The following is a 23,617-nucleotide window of genomic DNA, read 5'->3' as shown; positions in this document are numbered from 1 at the left end:
CACTTAGCATAACACCCTCAAGGTCCATCCACGTTGTCGCAAATGGCATGATTTCATCTCTTTTATGGCTAAGTAGTATTCCATGGTGTATATATACCATATCTTCTTTATCCCTTTGTCCCTTCATGGCCACCTAGGTTTCTTCCAAGTTTTGGCTATTGTGAATAATACTGCAATGAATATAGGGGTGCATATATCTTTACACATTTGTGTTTTCATATTCTTTGGATAAATGCCCAGCAGAGGTTTTTACTGTATTGAATAAGACAATACATTTTTTTTATTTTTTGGTGAGGAAGCTTGGCCCTGAGTTGACATGTGTTGCCAGTCTTCCTTTATTTTGTATGTGGGACACTACCACAGAATAGCTTGATGAACGATGTGTAGGTTTGTGCCTGGGATCCAAACCCGCGAACCCCAGGCTGCTGAAGTGGAATACGCAAACTCAACCACTACACCACCAGGCCCACCCTAGCCTTTCTGGATTTTTTTTCAAATTTAATGTGACAGTTTATGTTCATGCTTATTCATTAAAAGCAAAGTACACTCACTGGTGAAGTAATAATTAAAAAGTGGAAGGATGTATCACTGGCAATATAAAGAATTGATTCAGTCAAACAGCCACCCATAAATTCTAATGTCTCTCCTCCTTCTTCTGATGCTCTCCCTCCATCTCCCTCCATCTTTCCCTTTTGCCCTCTATCCTTCTTCTCTCACAGTGTGAGACCACTGAGGATCAAAGCAGGAAAATTACTTGATTTTTCAAGGACACTATCGACACCTCTCCATTTTCACCGGCAGGACAGAGTTAAAAGGAAAAAAGTACTAAGAGTAATATCATGACTACATTAATGTTTATTGTGTATTCAAAATGTTTTTGGCACTGTATAAAATATATAAAAGGTAGTCAAGTTTAAAAGATCGTTATGTTAGACATAATACAAATCAATTGACCAAAAGTCTGGTGTTTCAACAAACTTTAGCTAAATAGTATCTTGGTTCAAAAATACCGTGTGTCTATATCTAAAACTCAGCTTGCACTAGGACTTAGCTTGCAGAATTAATATCTATGCACATAGCCACTAACTTATGTCTCATAGTATACGTAAAATACTGAACCCAGCATGATAAAAGTTGCAGGCTTTCTATTTTCTGTTAAGTGATTAATTTTTTTCATTTTGGCTAGCGAATGAAAGAATAATTTATTGATCTTTTATTTTCACTACTAGATTACATGAATTTTACTTTCCTTCTTCTGTTTTCCAAAAATTGTGAAAGCCTAGATTTCATATTTGGTCCTCAGTTTCAAATAACTTTTGTCACTTTGCCTTTGAATGTTTAGGTCCACTGTTGGTTAGGGTCATAATTTCTGTCTTGTAAGTATCCATGAGAGCCAGCTCTGTCACCAGGGGAAGGTTGCAAAAGAAGCTATCTACCTTATTGGGGCCACAGAATGGCAGGTCCATTGTAAAAGCCTAGTGGCTCACAGAATGAAGAATACACAGAACCCAGGAAGTAAACACAAAACTATACACAGATTCATAATTGTGCTGTAGTTCAGGGGCTTATAGATGGCTCTAAATCTTTCATATGCCATAGCTATGAGAAACATCATTTCACTCCCAAGTAAACTAGGAGGAAGAAATATTTGGGCTATGCAACCCTCAAAGGAGATAGTCATGTGCTCAATGAAAAAGTTCACAGTGGGTGGCAAAGTTAGTTTGGCAGATATCAATGAAAGAAAGTTTACTGAGCAGGAAGTACGTGGGAAAGTTCAAACGGGAGTCAGAGGAAATGATAGCAGTAATCATGAGGTTGTCCTGCACTAATGTCACATACACTATAGAGAAGTGGGCAAAAAAGAAAAGATCAATTTCCGAAGAATTAGAGAGTCCCAGAAGCACAAACTCAGACACCACCGATTCATTTGTGTGAGCCATCTATCCCATCTACTGTCACCTAAGTAAAAGGACATCAGGAAAATATCACAATGATTGACATCATATCTAGTATATATACAAAAGACACATGATAAGTTCTCAATTAAAAGGCAATTTAATTTAACTATATAAATAATTCATTGATTAATATCTAGCACCTATGACTGTTGTGGAAAGTGAGAGAAGTATGAGAAAAGAGGGTTAGATATTGATCTTATCATAATTAGGAAAAAAAGATGCACATATTGAAAAATAAAAACGTAAAATCAGAAATAAGCAAATGTAAATGATACATTAATATAAAAGTTACCAAGATGAAACAAATTATTCCAAAGTGCTAAGGTAAGGTGCCATGGAATGGGTGTTATTTAAGCTAATTTTTTTTTAAAAGTTTGGAATTTGATAGCCAAAACTGAAGGAAAGGCTATTTCAGGCAGGGAGAATAGCAGGAATAAAGATGCAAAGGTAAAAATATGAAAGACATAATTAGAGAGTCGTGAGTTGAGTGGCCTGGCTGGAGGAGGGTGTCCTAAGTAACAATGAAAATAAAGTTGGGAACGGTAGATCAGGAGCAAATTGTGGATGCCATTAGCCTTAAATGCAAGACTAAGTGGACCAGAATAATGTTATTGAAACTGAGAATCATAAAGTGCTTGACAGTGTTTAAGAAGCTTAATAGAAGCCATCTGCCATATTATGGAATGAAGAGGCAATGGTAATATTCTGAAAGTGTCTGTGAAGATCAAGAATGTTTCTTTCATTTTTTTAACAAAATATAATCAGAGTTCAACTTCTGATGCATAAAGACCTATTATAAATGAATCACCAATGTGTGTTCAGTCTCTTCTGATTCTGCCTTTTTTCTCTTCCTAAATATTTCTGACATACTTGGATTTATCAAAATATGCAATGCCTTTCAGAAACCAACCTTTCAGAAATATTCTATATAACTATACAAGGTGCATTTCGAACACCCAAAAGCTTTTCAAAAGAGAAAAATGCAGTCATGTGTAAATCTTCTCTTGAACATTTTTGGACATTTTCCTTAACACATTAGAGACCAAGTGGCCACTTGTTCCCAGAAAATACCCTACATACCTCCAGTGATTTAAGAAACATTTTTGGCTTTAAACTTGTGAAGCCAACTTTACACAATAGGTATTTATTTGTCATTATCCTGATGGAAGTTCTGCGCCTTGTATTATTCAGTGGTGATATAACTAAAATAATAAATATTGAGAACCTTAAAAACAAAATTGTACACGTAACGGTAAATTAACCAATTAAACAAGTGTGTCAACTATTATAGACTTTCATTATGTAATTTCAACCTGGTTGTTGAAGCACAGAATCCTAACCTTTAAAGGGCTTCATCTTTGCCTTTGAGTTAGGATATCTAGTCTTAAGAAGAATGCAGAGTGAGGCTGGCCCAGTGGCACAGCGGTTAAGTTTGCAAGGTCCACTTTGGCGGCCCTGGATTCGCCAGTTAGGATCCCGGTGCAGACTACACACTGCTTGTCAAGTCATACTGTGGCAGGCATCCCACATATAAAATAGAGGAAGATGGGCATGGATGTTAGCTAGGTCCAGGCTTCCTCAGCAAAATAAGGAGGTTTGGCAGCAGATATAAGCTCAGGGCTAATCTTCCTAAAAAAATGAATGCAGAAACTTAAATTACTCAAGAATATAAACAGATGAGGCATGAATTGACCTCAGTACAAACTTCCTTGATGGGATTCTCATCTTCACGTGGAAGGTTTGTGTCAATGCTGACGTGTGTGTCTGATCACAAACAGATTCCTAGGTCTTTGCTTCCACATCTGACAGGCCCCTTTTGGCCCAGAATAATAAATGAGGTCATCAAATGAAATTTTGCAGAATTACCTGACACAGTAGAGGGGTGTTTAGTTTTTGAAAGATCTCTGTTTTATACCGCATGTACACAGAGCTATGCATCATAAATCCAAGGTTTCCTGATTTACTTACTATAAGCAATAGTTTATCAGAGGTATCCTATTTTAAGACTATGAACCATATTTAAACTTTCTGTTTAGTGAGCTTTTCTTGCATTGCTCTGACAGGTAAAGACAGAGGGAAGACTGCCTTTTCACTGCCAGGTGAGAAAAGAAGTCCAGTTTCCCAATTCTGCCTCTATGAACACCCAACCAAGGGTAGGAGAGGATGCTTCTAGAACTTTTGGGTGGGAATGAGATGTCTGGCTCCTCACTAGACCTCCAGTGATACTTCCCTGCCTGGGAGGGATAGGAGAACCTTGTTACTGCTCTCCACTTACACCATGGGAGGAGGTGCTGATTATGATCTAAAAAAGATGGAATTTCCGCCTCCCTACTTGGCCTTCTCTGACACCAACTCAGGGGTGTGGAGGCATTGGAGTGCCTTGTTACACCTTGGCCAGGGATAGGAGTCTCAGCTACCCTCTTGGCCTTTGCTGGTGTGGGTGAGGTGGAACCAAAGATTTTTTTTGTGGTGTTTGGCTGAAGTAGAGAAGTTGTCTAAAAGTTTTCTGTCTTGCCAGGCTGCCCCTTTCCTGGTCCTTTGGCTGGAGAGAATAGGCTTTTGTTGGGGATTTTTCTTGTCTGCTCTCACTAGTGTTTCTGAGTTGTTGGCATGTTCAGTCATGTTGTGTCATTCCTTGGGACCCCATCCAGTCTACCTTCTTCTCTCCAACTCTCAGAGTGTTATAATACACACACACACACTCACACACACACACACACACACACACACATATATATATATATATATATTCTACTGATTGTAATTATATTTAGCAGGAGGAATATGGAAAATTATGTCTACTCCTCTTCCCAGGAGCAGAAATCACCTGCTTTTCTTTTATGATAGTAATGTTTTCTCCTTTTTATTTGCTTTGTGTATTTAGTCATTTTGAAGATATTTGCATCATAGTATCTATCTAATAGATTTATTGCTGATTCAAGAGGGGAGTGGGGCTTTAGCCTACTATTTATTCTGTCTACTGACTTTCATTCATTGTGGATAGGCTCCTCAGGTGTTTTGTGAATTTGATTGTAAACTCAAGTTCAGCAGAACTTCATGTGTCTAAATCTTCTGTGGCAAGTTTTCTTTTTGTTTTGTTTTGTGTTTTTTCTTCTTCTCCCCAAAGCCCCCATTCCAAGTACATAGTTATATATTCTAGTTGCAGGTCCTTCTAATTGTGCTATGTGGGACACCACCTCAGCATGGGCTGATGAACGGTGTTAGGTCCACACCCAGGATCGGAACCGGCAAAACCCAAACTGGGGAAACACTGGGCTGCCAAAGAGGAGCACACAAACTTAACCACTTGGCCATGGGGCCGGCCCCATGGCCAGTTTTAAGGACATGACTCTTCAGAAAAGTTTTTGTTTTTGCTTTTCCAAATGACTCCAAAATTTCAATATGTGTGTTCCCAACAGCTTACATTGATTTGTTTCAGGTTAAAGCTCTCTTGCCTATGCAGAGAGTATAAATTCAAACTCCAAACCCGGATGTAGGCAATCCCATGATTATAGTTTCCAAGAGGAAGCAATTTTTCTATGCATAGGCTAGGCCAGTGAAGATAAATGTTTTGGCCTTTTTCTTGTGCTCCTAAGTACCCTCTTCTAGTCCATACCTTCACTGAGGGTCCCAGATCGAAGAGATCCAATTCTACCTCAGACTTTTGCTCAGACTTCCCAATGGCCAAGTACTTCCGATCATTTTCATGACCTGTAATCACTTGCCATCAACTTTCTTCTCCCAAGGTTTCCACTACTTCAAATACCATGAGGTCATTTGTTTATTTCAGAGAATGCATCTAGAATTCATAAGTATTTTTGTAGAAAGTGTTTCAGATTACCTAAATTTCAATATTGTCAGTAATATAGGTACAATCTTATTGTCCTAATCCACATATATTTTGTGAGAATCAGTGAGATGATATATAAAGATACAATTTATAAATTACATTGTGATCATTGAATATATGTTTGGCTTTATCATCACCATCACCATACGACACAGTTCTATGTTTGCTTTTTTTTGAATTCTATGTTTCAGGAAAGAATCAACAGAGCTTTGCAGAATGGTAAATTTATGAAGGAGAAAAGTGAGTCAAAATTGTTTAAGACATAATTGGTGTTAAATTCTATTCCATACTACCATTTCCTCCACACTATTTCAAAAACATAACTTGCCTTTGAGATGTGGTTTTTCTTTCAAACACTAGAAGTCAGAAGTTTAAGAGAGTTGTATCATTGCTTCTACTTGCTGATTATGAGTGTGGTCAATTCACTTATCTTTTTCGACACTTGACTCAGTTTTCTAAGTGGTGAAAGAGGAGTTAGACTATGAGTAAGAATTAAATATTAAACTTAAGTATGAAAATGCAGCCTTCTTTTGAAAAGTCAAAACAATAATTTCTTACTTTTAGAAAGCTTTGAAAAAATGTATTCTGAATTATGTTTTATTGGGTGGTGTAGATTAGAAAGCATGACCTGGAGATTGGCAAGAGAATAAATACACAGGACAAAAACATATATTTAGCACTGTTGGTGAAAACCATCTACTTATACAATGGAGAGATCCATTTTTGTGTGTAGTCATTGAACCACTAACTTTGTCAGTTCTGAACTTTAATACATGGATACAAAGAAACTTTAATTGTGTGCTCAACTTTTAGTATTTGCAATATGATTAATGTAAATATATTAATTTATTTGGCTTCTGAGTTCAGATAATGAGTTCTGCAACATAATCTATTTGCTCTTTGGTCCATACATTTGGACAGAGTGTAGTGAGAGTTCGAATTGGAAGAAGTATCACCCCTATAATGCAAAAAATATCTCAATTTATTTACCTCCTCAGTTCAAATAGAAATAGTTGGAATAGTAAGAAATTATAGGTGTGTATTTGTATACATTTAGAGAGAGTGAGACACAGAGGGACAGAAAGAACAAGGTGTATAATCAGAGGACTTACTCTGTCAATCAAAAATGGTAAGAAAATGGTAAAATTTATTACAATACCCACCTCTAATTTGTGATACCAGATAAGATGATGACTAGAAAATAACTTCAAATTAATTACTATTTTAAAATATGACAAATATTTTACATTACTTTGGTATTTTTTACATTTTTGTATTTATCAAGTTGATTGGAAGAAGTATGAATTCAATAGACATATTTTATAGGAAAAGAAAAGAATTCTATGATTATAAATAATTTTACTCTGAATCAAATAAGGCATTTCATAAGCAAAAGACAAGGAATCCAATTCTCCTGTTATCTAAGATGGTTTGTTTACTGTTATAAAAGCAAATCCTGTCAAAAGGAAGAAAATGTGTCCTGTGATATTTCAGACATAACAGTACTTCACAGAGGAAGGTACGCTAACCTGGCTTTTATTATGGGCTGTTATTTATCACAAGGGGGAGCTGGGAGACCTACAGGAACTCACTTGTCGACTCAGTTTTTGCATTGCTGATGTTACCTCTTTATTTCTTAAGGTGTAGATCAAGGGGTTTAAGAGAGGTGTGAAAACAGTATAAAATATTGAGAGAAGCTTATCCACTGGGAGGTCACTAAAAGGCCAGGCATAAATAAAGATGCAGGGCCCAAAGAAGAGGGTCACCACAGTAATATGGGCAGTCAGAGTGGCCCTTGCTTTGGCCATGCCCACTGAGGAATGCCGTCGCACAGTGACCAGAATGACTGTGTAGGAAGTCAGCAAGAGCACAAAGGAGCTCATGGCCATTAAGCCACTGTCTGAAAGCATCAGTACCTCAAGAGTAAAGGTATCGGTGCAAGCAAGTTTGATAACCAGGGGAAGGTCACAGAAAAAACTGTCAACTTTATTGGGGCCACAGAATGGAAGATTCACTGTGAAGACCAACTGACTTACTGAGTGCAGAACACCAATGAGCCAGGAGCCCACCACGAGGATTGTGCACTTGCGCACATTCATGATGGTTGCATAATGCAGGGGTCGACATATGGCTACATATCTATCATATGCCATGGCCACAAGAAGCATCATCTCACCACCAGCAAAGACATGTAGAAAGAATATCTGGGCCATGCAGCCCTCAAAAGAGATGGTCTTATGGTCCATAAGGAAGTCAACAATCATTTTGGGTGTGGCAAATGTGGACAGACAGACATCGATGCAGGAGAGGTTACCGAGTAGGAAGTACATGGGTGAGTGTAGAGCAGGTTCAGAGATGACTGTGAGCACAATGAGGAGGTTCCCCAGCACAATGGATAAATAGAAAAGTGTAAAAAATGCAAAATAGAAAAGTTGTAGCTCTTGAGAACCTGAAAGACTGTGCAGTACAAATTCAGTCACTCCTGAATTATTGCCTTGGTCCATGATTTCAAATTTCTGAAATCGGATCAGAAAAGTTCCTGTAAAGTGAAGTGGAAATAACATCACAGGATTGTGAGAGTAAATGAGCAAAGTCAAGCCTGGTATCAAATTCCATTCAACACGCTTATGTACATTAGATCCTCATTAGCACACAAAATACACATTGCATGTAATCATTTATTTTGTAATGACTCTACAACCTTGGCTTTCACCTCTGCCTCCAAGTGTGATAGCTATTATTCTAAAAATACAAATTTATACATCACCTCCACAACTTTAAAATTCCTGATAAATAAGAGAGTTAAGCTCTAGAGTCATACTGACAGGTTTCAAGTGCTATCTCTTGTAATTCTTAGTGGTGTGATCTTGAGCACATTAATTAAACTGTCTGTGCTTTTGTTTTCGCATCTGTATATTGGGGGAAATAATAGTAAGTGGCTCACAGGATTGTTGTAAAGATTAAAAGAGTTGTAATTGATGAAATACTTACAACAGTACCTGGCCTATAATAGATATTCAATGGATGTTAGGTACTATGTCTTTGGTGCATCTATGATGAAAATATTTGCAGGTGTAAATTAACATGGTACGTAAAATATCAAAGTACATACTCATCTTACTTAAGAAAATGGCTATTTCATGCACTTTAGTGGTGTCTGTTTACATTTAAGCATGTTAATATTATTTGTTACTTAATATCACATTTTTCTCTTTTTAACTAGAAATTTCCTAATTTAGACTCCTTATAAATGCATAATGACTCTTCTTCACCCAGTGACTCTGAATTTGTGTGAATTTAATAAATTTAATTTGTGTGCTCTTCAGTAATCAAGTACAAAAAAGGATATCATATTTGCTATTATCAACCTGTCTTCCCTATCAATTTATGCAAACCTATTTTATGATTCTGAAAGAAGTCATATTTTATTCTTTGATTTTTAATTGTCCATTGCTCATAGATGGTGTTCAATATTTGGTGATCCAAATATACAAAAAATGCAATGTTTAGTTTCATATCAGCTAAAAGAGAACTGCTTTTATTTTACAGGCTAATTATCCCTGTTCGTTTTGGAGAAAACTCTTAAAAACAAAGAAACTCTGCTTCTTAAGAGTCTCTGATTATTTTCTCTGAGAGATAGATAATCCCATTTTGATAAACTGCAAAGTTTGAATTTAGTATGAAAATTCATGTTGAAAGGTAATTTTGAAGAAAGTAAACAGGATGCACATTAAAACATATCTGATTGCAGCAACGTAGAGAACCATACCTTTAGAAAGGTGACATCCAAATTTTTTTCATTGTGCTCTTCTAACAACAGAAAGATTGTTACCATGTACATTTATTTACCTGCGACTTATATGCATATATCACTACACTAATATATTACATGCAATATAAAATATGATTAAAATTTAAGAAAGAAATATTTTATACATGGAAAGAGAACTTTCAGTATTTTTCTCACACTCAAGCAGCTTACCTGCTTGGGTATGTATGCCCTACTTTGGATTCTACTGATCAAGAAAAATAAGTGGCAACTAGGAGAAAATATTCACAAATCATATATCCAATAAAAGGTTAACATCTAAAATATATGAAGAACTCATACAACTCAACAACAAAAAAATGAAAAACACAATCAAAAAACAGGCAGAGGATATGAACAAACATTTTTCCAAAGAAGATATACAGATGGCCAACAGACACATGAAAGATGTTCAACATCACTAATTATTAGGGAAACGCAAATCAAAACTGCAATGAGATATCACCTCGCACCTGTCAGAATAGCTATTATCAAAAGACAAGAAAGAACAAATGTTGGAGAGGATGTAGTGAAAAGGGAACCCTCATATACTGCTGGTGGGAATGCAAACTAGTGCAGCCACTATGGAAAACAATATGGAGATTTCTCAAAAAATTAAAAATAGAACTACCATATGACCTAGCTATTCCACTTCTGGGTATTTATCTAAAGAACATGAAAACAGTAATTCAAAAATATATATGCCTCCCTGTGTTCACTGCAGCAATATTCACAATAGCCAAAACTTGGAAGCAATCTAAGTGCCCATCAACAGATGAATGGTAAAGAAGAGGTGGTATATATACACAATAGAATACTATTCAGCCACAAAAAATGACGAAATTGTGCCATTTGTGACAACATGGGTGGACTTCGAAGGTATTATGCAAAGAAGAACAAGTCAGACAGAGAATGGCAAATACTGTATTATTTCACTCAATGTGGAAGATAAAACAAAAAAACAAACATATAGATATGGAGAATAAGTTGGTGGTTACCAGAGGGGAAGTGGGTGGGGGTAGAGCAGAAGGAGTAAATGTACACACGTGTACGGTGCTGCATGGAAACAAGACTTTTAGTGGTGAACACAATGCAGTCTATGCAGAAGCAGGAATATAATGAAGTGCACCTGAAACTTATGTAATGCTGTAAACCGATGTGACCTTAATGAAAAAAAACAATAGAAACGAAACGAGAAAAGAAAAGTAGGTGGCTCTTTTCCTGAAGTGAAATTTCCAAAAAGCCTGTCTTGGGGAAGGTAGACAGAGTTAACTCATAGCATGTAGCACTCCATTTCTGGAAGAGAAGCCAAGAAAACTTTGTTGGGCAAAATAATTGACTATTGTTCCTCTGTCTCTACTCTTTTGTTCCCCAATTCAGGGGCTCTCTCGCCTTTTGACTCCTCCGTTTTAAGAACCCAAGGTCATCATGTTCCTTTCTGCAGACACCTAGTGACATCTGTAGTCAGATGAAGTAATATTCTTAATTATCCAAACCTCTGTTTCTTTATCTGGAATTAAGGAAAAGTACTAGAGGGATGTGGAACTCATTTGCTAAAATCACCTCTACAGGAATCTCCTGTTATTGTTATACAGGTAGAAAAGCTTATGAAGACCTACCCCAAAGTGTTGACAGTGGTTATCTCTGGCTGAGAGAATGCAATAAATTTTTTCCTTACACATTTCTGTATTTGCTGAGGTTTTTGTTCTGCAATTAGCATACATTATCTTTTGAACCAGAAGAAACCAGTAAAGCTCTTTGTAATTGATAAGGTTCTATCTTTTATTTTAGAAAAATCAAATAAGTAATGAGATGGCATAAAATTATATTTAATGAGAACACAAATATAATAACATAAAAAATATATATCACTGCATACACAGTGCATATTATTTTATAACTTACCACTTTTTTATGTTTTATGGCATTTTTTATGTTTTTGTGGGATTTTATTTTTTTATGTTTTTGCAGTATTTTATTAGATGGATGTTTTCAGTTTTCCCTATCGTTAACATATAATAACCTTTCTTTTATTTCACTAATACTCTATGGCTATACATAATTATTTATTTAGGATACATCATTATAATTATGCACTTATGAGATTTTTAATTAATGATACCAGAACTTATCTCATGAAAATGATGCATGAGAATGTCCATTCTTCATTTCTTCCCTTCTTAACAAGACAGTTTATGTTTTTCTTTGTTTACTTATTTGCTAAATGAAAATGCATCTTATTGATTTTTCAGTGCATTTAATGATTATTAGTGGAGTTGATCACTTATTCATGAATTGATCATTTGTATGTTTTTACTTCACAATTGCAGTGCATGTCTTTTGCCCATTTTTCTACTGAGCTCTTCCTCTTTTCAATGTGTACTTATGAAGAAACTTTACATTAAAAGTATTATCTTTTTTACAAATATTCCACAAATATTTTAGTTTGCTTTGTTTCTTTTAATTTTGTTTACATTATACTTTCAATAAAATTGTTTAAAATATTTAAATAAATTAAGATCTATAATTTTTCCCAAAACATTTCTGCCTTTGTTGTCTTGCTTAAAATGTTTTTGTACAATTATATTCATTATTTCAAAAATGTAAAATAAGTCCTATTCATTAATAAATTCAGTATTTAAACAAAACTTTTTAAATATTGATTGCTATGGAAAATACATATTAAGTGAGTACTTAGGAGTGAAAGTTTAAGAAGTCTCATCTTCAAATGCCACCTTTGTTTGACAAGGGAGGGTGCCAGTGTTGGGTGGGAGTGATTGTGAAGTTTGGCATTTCTATGGAAATCAAAGCCTTATACTAAAGAAAATGAAATTTGTCATGGAAATTACTATCTCTAAAGGGCTGAAGAAAGGTAAGGAATGAAGTTTTTCAGCATGCATCTGAAATAACTCTACAAAATTTCTAGCTCATATAGCTGGGCTTCTTTCCTAATATCAGGCTAAGGAGCCTTATAAATAAGCTAATCTCTTTTGCATATTGTTTGTAATTGGAAATATATTATCCCTAGCTTTAATCTCTTAAAATAAGCCAAGCATTACTACAGGATTTGAGAGAAAGACAAAAATCCTAGAGGTGGCATTGATCAGAGGGCAGTCTAAGACATTCTTGTTTATTATCCAAAGAAGGACCAAACACCAACTAACTCAAAATAAAAATTAACTTACTAAAAATTTTACTCTTCATTTAGCTGCCATTTATTTTAAGATTAAAAAAACCTAGAATTACAATCTTGCAAGTGATTGAATTGGATTGTAAACTCCATGAGGGAAGGAATGAAGCCTTTCTTCCTGATCACAATTAAGCCTGTTTCTCACAAAAGGGCCTGTTTATAAAAGGTACCAAAAGCTTTGCCAAATTAGTTAGCATATTGAAGAATGATCATATGAATAATTCTGCGTATGCATGGATGAATCCAGTAAAGTTTTAGTAGGAAGGATAACTACTGATTGAATATATTACATTGTCATTCTGTCTTTGTTTATAGACAAAGAAAGCCACAGAGATCATTCAATCATAAATGATTAATTAGATTTTCTGAACATCAAAACATCATTTTTTTTAAGTCCAACCCACATTCTATCATCTTGAAACCATGACTTCACTGAAGGATAAAAGGAGGAAGAAAAAAAGAAAGAAAGAAAGAAAGGAGGTAGGGAAGAAGGGAGGGAGAAAGAGCATTTTTAGACTGATTCTATTTCTTCCTCATAATTCTGCTAATTTGTTGAACATTAATAAGTCCTCTAAGCTGTAAAATAAAACTCATTTGATTTGTTTGTCTTACCATATGTCAGCACATTTTATCTATTTTGTAGCTGGCAAATAACGTAAAAATAAATGCAAAAATAGAAATATTGAGAATCTCTAGAGCGAGGCCCAGAGCTGTTTTATTAATTTTATTAATTTATTTTTATTCAATTTACTTAAACTAAAAACAAATACAAACACAAAATAAAAAACAGTTCACTCACTTTAAATAGCGAGCTTTGAATAGCACAAAAGCTATTGTATTTTAGGGGCTGGCCCAGTGGCCGAATGGTTAAGTTCGCGCGCTTCGCTGCAGGTGGCCCAGGGTTTCGTCAGTTCGAATCCTGTTCGAATCCTGGGCTCGGACAGGGCACTGCTCATCAAACCACGCTGAGGCAGCGTCCCACATGCCACAACTACAAGGACCCACAACAAAGAATATACAACTGTGTACTGGGGGGCTTTGGGGAGAAAAAATAAAAAATAAAGTCTTTAAAAAAAAGCTATTGTATTTTATTAATTTGGGTGAAATTTCATAAATTATAAGGAACAAGAGAATATTTCAACATAAACAGAATTCCTGGCCTACTCAGTCCTATTATTCCTAAGAAAGACACAACGTTTAGATTATAGAACTAAGAACCAGACCAAATCTTAATCTAAATCTATGCCTTGGACTATTTAACTTTGAGTAATTCCATAATCTCTACACAATATAAAGTTAATAGAAATCTTATGGAAAAACATACAGATGTGCCTTTCTGTCCCAAAGTTATTCTAAGGTAAATTAAAGGTAAAAGAGACCAAAAATATTCTTGAAGGGAAATAAATCTTCGTAAGAGTAAAGCAGAAAGGCATGTTCAAAAGAAGATGGACTCAAACTTTTCCTGATGAAAGTGAGTTAGATTGAGATTTTTGATGTATGTGACTCTTTCTGAGCACTAAATTATGGATACTTTACTCATTGACTAGCTGAGTCACTGAAGCCTGTACACAAATAACATAAGATCTCTGAAACTATAGAGCCTCGGATAAATATCTGTAGTACCCTCTAAACTAAGAATGGCAGAATACACAGTAAGTGTTTGTAAATTACTCATCAATGATTTTTTAATTTTAATAGCCAAAAATGCCATTCAAACAACTGATGTAATTGAATATAATCATTTTCTTCTTTCACTAATTTGTCAACTTGGAAAACCTTTTTTGGTTTTATCCAGTTACTTAGGCATGATGGGGTGTGTGTGTGAGTGCATATAAAAACACATATACGTTTGTGTATATTTATGATGCTTGATTCATTCATCCAAAACATAATGTCTGTAAAAATCTACAAGATATTAAGTGGAGAATATAATGGGGTTGTTATATGTACCCCTTTAATTTTTGGATGAAATAATGAGCTTCAATTTCTTGCATACTCATTATGTGCCAAGAACTCTATAAAACTGTACATAGAAATACAGACAAATACATAAGTATAAAGTGTAGCACTTCAAGTATAGTTCTATTCTTATATTATCAAATCTCAAATTAAATAATTGGCCTGGCCATATGCAAGCAAGCGACAAAACAAATTTTCATTGTAGAAAGTATATGCTAAGCATTCTAAAATAGAATATTGGCATAATTATTTGCATGGAGATCAATGCAAGAACTAAAAAAAGCATGTGTGCCTATATGTGTAAAGAAGCAATCGAATTCACATGAATATATTGGCCATTCACTGTGGCACCGCATTATGTGCCATATAACTATAAGAATAAACTGAGAGATACTAGTGGCCAGGTGTGCGGAAGAGTGCCTGAAGTTTAGTAGCATATAGAAAAATGAACTCATCTCAGAAAATAAAACAGAGGTCAAACATGGAGAGATAAATTCACTCTCATTCACAGAATTGAAAGTAACAGAAAATTATATTAGAACAGTTTGTCTACAGAAAGCTATTTGAAGTAACAGAAGTTTTAAAACTTACATGAGTCATTATTCAGTTGCCACATAGACTCATCAAGAGAGCTAGAATTTGTCCAGTTTTTTTCATTTCAGAAGTTCCACACAAATAACCTGAAGTATTATGGTAATATGAAAAATAGATTCTTCTCATATGGCTTGCAACACTCCTTCTACTTCAACACACTTTATTTAAAAGGAGGTAAATGTGAAAATGTATTTCTCATTGATGAGTAATTTTGTCCCAGTGGGGTCAATGCTAACAAGCTCTTTTGCATTATAGATTAGCAAATATCATTTCTACCTAGGGATTCACATCTCTAAAAATCATATTCCCAATCTATCTATACATTATCTATACATCAGTAATATCTATACATTAGTTATTTCAATGGCCTATTTTAACTAGTGAAAAATTCATTTTCTGGGGCCAGCCCTGTGGCGCAGCAGTTAAGTTCTGCCATTCTGCTTCAGTGGCCCAGGGTTCACCGGTTCGGATCCCAGGTGCAGAGCTATGCACCGCTCATCAAGCCATGCTGTGGCAGGCGTCCCACATATAAAGTAGAGGAAGATGGGCACGGATATTAGCTCAGGGGCAGTCTTCCTCAGCAAAAAGAGGAGAATTGGCAGTAGATGTTAGTTCAGAGCTAATCTTCCTCCAAAAAGAAAAGAAAAAGATTCATTTTCTATGAAAATTTACCCATAGGTAAGATTTCTGAGTGTTTTCTAGAGTTGTAATTGAACTCTCATAAAGTAACTTTTACTCTCTCTGTAGGTTCAACTGAGTCCCAATCATTACTATTAACATTCTCTGTGAAATACATACTGTTTCAAGCCTCATTCAAATTACTATAATAGTAAGTATAGCAAAAAAAATTGCAGATTGCAAAACTATAAATCATTTAGGTAAAACAGAATGTCTTACTTTTTCTGCATTCCCTAGTTACATGTAGTTCAGAAATGTGTGAAAATTGAGTATGTACAATATGCAAAGCCACAGAATAAGAATTCAGAAATGAATAAGACAAAGTGCTTATCTGTAAGTAGTTTACAATTTATAAGTATAATTAAAGAAAATAAACAATGTAATGTAAAATACAAAAAGGAGATCATACATAGTGTAAAAGAAGTACAAAAAATTACATTGGTATTCAACATTGGGAGAGATTAAATTTTGTTGAAAAGATCAGGAAACGAAGAAGGAAGAGAAGGGTGGAGAAGGAGGAGGAGGTAAATACGAAAGAGACAGAAGAAGACAAAATGTATTTTTTGTAAAGGGCCTTAAATGAGACGCAAGGTTTTGAAAAGCAAAGAAACCCAATGAAGGAAGATTACACATATAGACTAAAATCAACAAAGGTGTGAAAGAAGACAACTATCAGCGATCCAAGAACAACTGCTCCAGCTTGGCTAGAGCATAGCGTATGTCAGAGAGTTTCACTGGACCATATTTTAGAGGGTCTTAAGTACAAGCCTTAGGATTTTGTAAGTAATTTGTTGGCAAATGTAATACTACTCGTGATTGCAGTGCAAGGGCATATACTTTAGGAGCATGTATCTGGCAGTTGTGGAATTGACTGGAGGAGATAAAAGGCCAGAGGTGAGTAGCTGCAATTGGAGGCTAGCTCAGAAGTTCCTTGTATGCCTACTGAAGTAGAGATGAATATGGAGAAAGAAAGATACAGGAAATAGACATTTCAGGGACAGAATATTCAGACTTAATCAATTGATTACCAGCAAGGACCGAGAGAGAGAGAGAAATAAGAACGTGAAGAAGAAAAATCAGAATATAAAAATCCTGCAAAAGCCAGAGCAGTTTTTCAGCCCAGGGAATTTCAAAGTTCGATTCATGGAACCCTGGAGGTATAGTGCAGATGCTCCTACATGTTCCTAAAGGAGATTGGAGGGACCAGATATTACCCCCTCCAATCTGCCATCATCAGACTACCTTTATATTTATCTGTTTACATAGTAAGCTCCTGAAATTTCATATTTTCTTAAAAAAATGTTCCGGTGCTTATTTTTGCCCTCCATCTCACCTTGGTTGTCTATAAAGGAGAAGGCAGTAAATGAAGGTAATTGATGTCTGTGCCCGTCACAGCAGTAGAGCACATCACCCAGGGAGAGACAGTACTTCCTGGACTGGTAGTGGGAGGGAAGGAAAGAGGCTTGAACTTGCTCTTCTGCTTAGTCTTCTGTGGGCTCCCAGTTGCACTCTTTTTATTCATAATGTGTACTATGCTTCAGACTCTGAGAGATGAGTTTCTAAAATATAGTGAGCAGCTTCCTAGTCCAGGACTTCAGGTCTTTCCAAAACCATGGTCTGGATTGGAATACACATTATAGAGACTGATTCATGTCTCTATAATGGATTTGTTTCAGACCTTAATAATTTTCTAAAGCCATATTAGATGAATAGAATACTCTCATAATCTGTCCTAATGGAATACTGTTTGAACAGGCAGTTCCAGTTTATATTGCATGTCAGTTTCCTGCTCTTTACTTGAAGCATACAGTGTTGTGGATCATCCTGACTCTGGTACTTTCAAAGGAAACCCTTGCATTCTTTGAAAAATAGGCAGAATAATTGGGTTGAATCCTCAAAAAGAACCAAAGATAATGTGTATTTGAAAGGAAGAACACAAAACAACTCTAATAAGTTTTCCTCATCATGGAGGTATACATAAAATATTTTCCACATTATCGGGAAACACTGCATGTGGGCTATCTATAGCAGTAATTGCTGTCCGGGCCATCTTTGATCAGAATGCTGATACCGGGAGAGAAGCAAGAGGACTGTACGGTCAAACAAACTAGAATTCCAAGATGATGGTGACAAGTTCTTTGGACAAATTATGTTCAAAATCACAGCAAGTGCATAGCATGAATAGAATACCTCTACAGAGTAAATGTTGCGTTGTTTGTCTTTTTATTGTGTCAGCTCTACCTGACATTCTAGGGGCCACCTTGGAGGAAGCTGGGTGGTAGATAATACTGCAGTAACATCATAATGTGCTTCCAGACCATAATGTTCAGTGATCTCTGAAGTAGCTTCCTTTGCATTTGCTGCCTTTTAAATCAGTGCATAGATACCAAACAAGGGCCCAGTGAGTACCTGATTGAGGACAAGTATGATGGGGATCTTCTTCTACGTTTATGTGGCCTTATTGCCAAGTGTTTAAAGCTTCATGTGCTTTGTTTTATACATATTTTATGGATTTAAATGTGGTTAACTGTCATATTTTGATGTCAACACAGTTTTAGGGATTAAATGATAAAAGAATAAATGGTACATGTCTTACGTCAAGTGATTTTATAAAGCTGTAAAAATGTCGTGTGTTAAGTCCCTTAAATACCTTACGTGAGGAGGAAAAATAATTTTTTAAATAAATAAATAAATTTTATTTATTTGATAATTTATAATTAACATAAATAATAAATAATTTTTAGAAATTAAATAAATAAAAAAATAAAAGATTGAAAAGTGTTACCTTGAATTTTTGTAAAAAATATTTTATATGCTAAGTCTATGGATTTTTTTGATGTAGAATGTGTGAAAAAAGAATACTAATAGGATTGTTTTTAGTACTGGAATTAAATCTTACACATTGTGTGGAGTATTTTAGACCATAAAGGAAACATAGAATTTTTAGTTTAGCCTGTATGAATATGCACATAAATTTTACAAAATTAACTTCATACAATTTAAATTGTACAATAGTTTGTGAAACATCTTGTCACTGATTTTGGGTAGCAAAGATAAGCAAATTAAAAAATTAAAAGACTATAAAACTATAGCAAAAATGTGTATGGCTAGAGAATGCAGAGATGTATGTAGGCTACTTTATTACAAATATTTAACAAAGAACATGCATTACATTTGCTGTTTTAAACAAAGGATGCAATTTTTTAAAACAATGGTGGTCACAAGAGAAGGGTAAAGTCCATGTTTCCTCAAGTTTCTTCCTGGATACTCAATTCAGCAAATTCAATCTTGTGAGAGACAGCTGGAAAAGCAGCCTGGAACTTATATACCGGGTCTTCAGTTTATGCATTGCTGACTTCACCTCTTTGTTTCTCAATGTATAGATAATGGGGTTCAAAATAGGTGTGAAAACTGTAGAGAACACTGAAAGGACTTTATCCACTGGGAAGTTGCTGAAAGGCCAGGAATAGATGAAGATACAGGGTCCAAAAAAGAGGATCACTACAGTGATGTGGGCAGTCAGAGTGCTGCGGGCCTTGGCCATACTCACTGAGGAATGACCTCGTACAGTGACCAGGATGACCATGTAGGAGATCAGCAAGAGAAAGAATGAAGTCACCCCCATGAGACCACTATCCAAAAGCATCAACACTTCAGGGACATAAGTATCTGTACAGGCAAGTTTGATGACCAAAGTAAGGTCACAATAATAACTGTCCACTATATTTGGACCACAGAAGGGCAAGTTTATAGTGAAAGCTAACTGGCTCAGGGAGTGCATGACCCCAATGACCCAAGAGCCTACCACCAGACCTGTACACCTGCACAAGTTCATGATGGTGGCATAATGGAGAGGTTTGCATATGGCCACATACCTGTCATAGGCCATGGCTACAAGGAGCACCATCTCACCACCAGCAAAGACATGGAGCAAGAATATCTGGGCCATGCAGCCCTCAAAGGAGATGATCTTGGGTTCATGAAGGAAATCGTGTATCATCTTGGGTGTTGCATAAGTGGCCAGAAACACGTCAAGAACAGAAAGGTTACTGAGCATGATGTACATGGGTGTGTGCAGAGCAGGTTCAGAGATCACTGTGATGACAATGAGGAGGTTGCCCAGCACAATGGCCATGTACAAGAAGTTAAACAATACAAAGAAGAAATACCGGAGCTCCCAGGAACTGGAGAGACCTAGCAACACAAACTCAGCCACCCTAGAATAATTTCCTTGGTCCATGGTCTCAGGCTACAAGAGAAGTACCTACAAAGAGAAATTTTAGTATATTATTATCAAGAGCAAGAACAGTAGACCTCAATCCTGGAGGGTTCCTCTCAACATTAATTTAAAATGCTCCAGAGTTATTCCTATTAGGAAATGCTTTGTTGGTAATTTTGACAAATAGATTCTTCTCTCAATTATCCTTACTAGTGAGGAAACTATAAAGTGCAAATGTAGTAAATCAACAACTCCATTTTATATATTTGTGGGTTAAATCTGATGCTAACCAAACAATAAACCTACATTGCAAAAAACACAATTAAAAGGAGATACTAAGGTATCCAGATTCTTGGACTATAGTTTCCCTGCCTTGCTAATTTTCATTATCCACTTGGGATTATCTACAATCAGCTTTGATTCTTAGAGAATTCTCAAGAGGTTACATTTACAAGGAAAAGGCATATCTTTTCCCTGTGTTTTTTTACTACCGTTCTCTCTCCTCTGGCCTCTGTGCTTCCTCTATGAGTTAACCTCCACAATCACACCATTAGAACTGTTTAACCCATATTGCCTCTGATGTTTTGATAGCTGTTTTGGTTAGAAGTAAAGTCCATTGAAGCTAACATTGCACTATGTGAAAATAAACAAAATGCAATGGCCAAGATGTCTGTACAGAATATCAATAGATAAGGTGACAATAACTATGAAATGCCAAGATCTGATTTAGTTAAGATATGCAGTTGAAAAGTAGATCATTTGAAGCTCAGCTGTAACATTTCACTTATCAATACAGAAAACTTCCAAGAAGTAATTATATCCAGGACATAGAATTTTCAGTCTTTGACTTAATAGAATAAGGCATATTCTTTGAAAAATATCTAGTAACACAATGCTTTCTCATTAAGCAAAATTTGAGATAATTAATGAGATAGTAAACAATAACAATTAAGATGATATACAATTGAGATAATAAACACTGCCAATAGATTGTAAAATAATCCATTCTGCCTATATTCTCTCTGCATCTTCTTTGGAACAATACAGAAAAAGTTTCTAAGGAGATAGACTCTTATTTGAAAATTAATTTTAAAAAATTATATTTAGAAGCACAAGAATCTTTTAGTTGAAAACCAAGTAGTTTTTTTTAAAAGAAATAAGGTTCTCACTTTTAATTTTCTGTTATAATTAGAAGTGATAAGTGTCAGTGTTTGTGAAAAAAAAAGAATAATGCCAGTGGGCAAAAAAGGTTTGGAAGTGTTTTTACATGCAGTATGTGAGCTTTAAACTCTACAACAATCTGGTGAGGAGGATTCTTGTTCCCACTTTTCATATGAGCAAATTGAGACTCAGAAAGGTTAACTAATATGCTCAATATTATACTACCAGCAAGTAACAAATTCAGAACTTTATCCCAGGTCTTCAAAGTTCTTTCTGCAATCCTTGATAGTTGAGTCTCTAATGGAATCTAAAACGTATGTCTAAGAGTATGCAACAAATGGAATTATCCAGATTAGAAAATGAGAGGGTAGTTTAAGTAATTGATGTAAAACCCCATTAAATATTACTAAATGTACCATAAATGAAATTGATAATAATAGCCCTTTCTAGTTTAAAATGTAGGAGGTCATAAGTATTTTGTTTTCCAAAATGATTGTGTTTTGCTTAAAGGTATAAATTTTAGTTTAACATTTATTAGCATGAAAAACTTTATTCTCTGATAATATTTGCTAAATGGTTTGTTGCTATATTACACTGTACAAAGATTCTCCCAAAAACTTGAGCATAAAAAAATAATCAAGTGAATGAACCATGAATGCTGTGACAAAATAACTCAAATAGAACCATTCCGAAGGATATTTAGATTAATAATTATCAGTTGGAGTGAGACGGGCATCCTCCCTGAGGCATTCTCTTGAGGGGAAGGAATTTGTATCCAAAAGGATTTAAGAAAATGTTGGGAATAAAATTATTCTTGACCATATCTTTTAATTTGGTCAGTCACCTATGAAATGACAACTTTCTTTTAGTAAAAGTGAATGAGAAATTAATGATGTGGGAAGGGAGGAAAGAAAAATTCCAGAAATCCTCATGGAGAGTGACACTGTACCTCTACCAAATGCTATTTTCGCCTAGATGTAGACTGGGCTGGAAAGAACGGCGATAAATATAAAATGATGTTTGTATGCTTTTATAGAGTCTCCTCTACTCAGTCTTTCTGAAGAAAAATTTTAAAACAAAAAAATATTAGGTGAAACCTTACAGGAATTGATTCTTAAAGCATTTTCTATCAGATCCAATGTCAAATTTTATGCAGCAGACTAACATATGTATAAATATTTTGTGGTTGAGGCAAAGGATTTTGAACAAAACTGTAAGTTCAAATGTCATAAGCCATTGCTCCAAGTTTCTTTCTCTAGTTAAAGATCCCATTAACAACTTCCAGAGGAAAAAATCCAAAGCACATGGATCAAGTGGTTGACATAAAATAAAGAAAACATACCTGATTCAATTATTTACAGATTTCAAGAATGTTGACACAAGTTTCGGCTTCTTTCAAATCAAATGCTCCTTTAAGAGAGCTGCATCAGATGTGTACGTTTTCAAGCAGAGATATATCATAACTCTAATAAATATTGACTTAGGCAAACGACCTCTTCTTCTCAGCACTCTATTTCACCTTTTTCCCTTTTATAGTTTTTCCATTTCATTCAGGACTGGGGATTGAACTGAGACTATGGGAGGATAGATGTCTCCCATGGTGATTCTTTGTCATTAGATGTTCGTGGGTGTGTTGAATAGGGAATACTGCTTACGTCCAGAGAGCCAGGCCACTTTCAACTTTCTCTCAACTCCCAGAGCTCCTTCCCTGTGTCATATCTACTATCAATTACATGTGCTATATTTCTAATAGATTTAGGGAAACTTTGACATGTAGAGATTTCTGAAATACTTCATGAAGAATTGAATTGAATCTTCAGTGACATTTTCCATCTTGGCAGAAAATATCTGATCCCCCACAATGGGAATGTGTAATGAACTCCTCTTTTAACCTTTATTGTTAGATATCACGAATAGAAAATCCAATATCAATATATTTGCATTCTTAGCGTAAATCCTAATTAATTATGAAGTGATATATGAGAATATCATAACCTGGGTGATGTGCTAATTTTTTATGTAGGATTTTTTCATATAGGTTTACTAGTGAAATTGACTTACAAGTGTTTTACAAGTATCTTGAAGTTGTGTTATCCATATCCAGTTTTGGTATTGAGACAATGATAGACTCACAAAATGAGTTGAAGTACTCAGGAATGTATTTCTATACTTTAATATTATTTGTTCTTTGAAGGTTTGA

The 23,617-nt window shown here is 35.2% G+C and overlaps 2 protein-coding genes across 2 annotated transcripts; both read right to left on the bottom strand.

Annotated features, from left to right (window-relative positions):
- Nucleotides 1-7,364: 7,364 nt before the first annotated feature.
- LOC106833368 (olfactory receptor 4K15-like) lies at nucleotides 7,365-8,312 on the bottom strand. Its single transcript, XM_014844559.1, has one exon. It carries the CDS (start codon nucleotides 8,310-8,312, stop codon nucleotides 7,365-7,367), a length of 948 nt encoding a protein of 315 aa, XP_014700045.1.
- A 10,993-nt stretch (nucleotides 8,313-19,305) lies between these two features.
- Nucleotides 19,306-20,280, bottom strand: LOC106833369 (olfactory receptor 4K15-like). The gene has a single exon (XM_014844560.3). The coding sequence runs from the start codon at nucleotides 20,275-20,277 to the stop codon at nucleotides 19,306-19,308; it is 972 nt and encodes a 323-aa protein (XP_014700046.1). The 5' UTR covers nucleotides 20,278-20,280.
- Nucleotides 20,281-23,617: the final 3,337 nt, after the last annotated feature.

This window comes from Equus asinus, chromosome 2 (assembly GCF_041296235.1).
Source record: "Equus asinus isolate D_3611 breed Donkey chromosome 2, EquAss-T2T_v2, whole genome shotgun sequence".
Taxonomy (NCBI): Eukaryota; Metazoa; Chordata; class Mammalia; order Perissodactyla; family Equidae; genus Equus; species Equus asinus.
Note: the sequence above shows the minus strand (reverse complement) of the source record. Positions and strands in the feature narration are given on the sequence as shown.

Bases quoted from the DNA above. Each gene is read 5' to 3' on its own strand.
- LOC106833368 (XM_014844559.1), bottom strand. From the start codon at position 8,312: ATGGACCAAGGCAATAATTCAGGAGTGACTGAATTTGTACTGCACAGT.
- LOC106833369 (XM_014844560.3), bottom strand. From the start codon at position 20,277: ATGGACCAAGGAAATTATTCTAGGGTGGCTGAGTTTGTGTTGCTAGGT.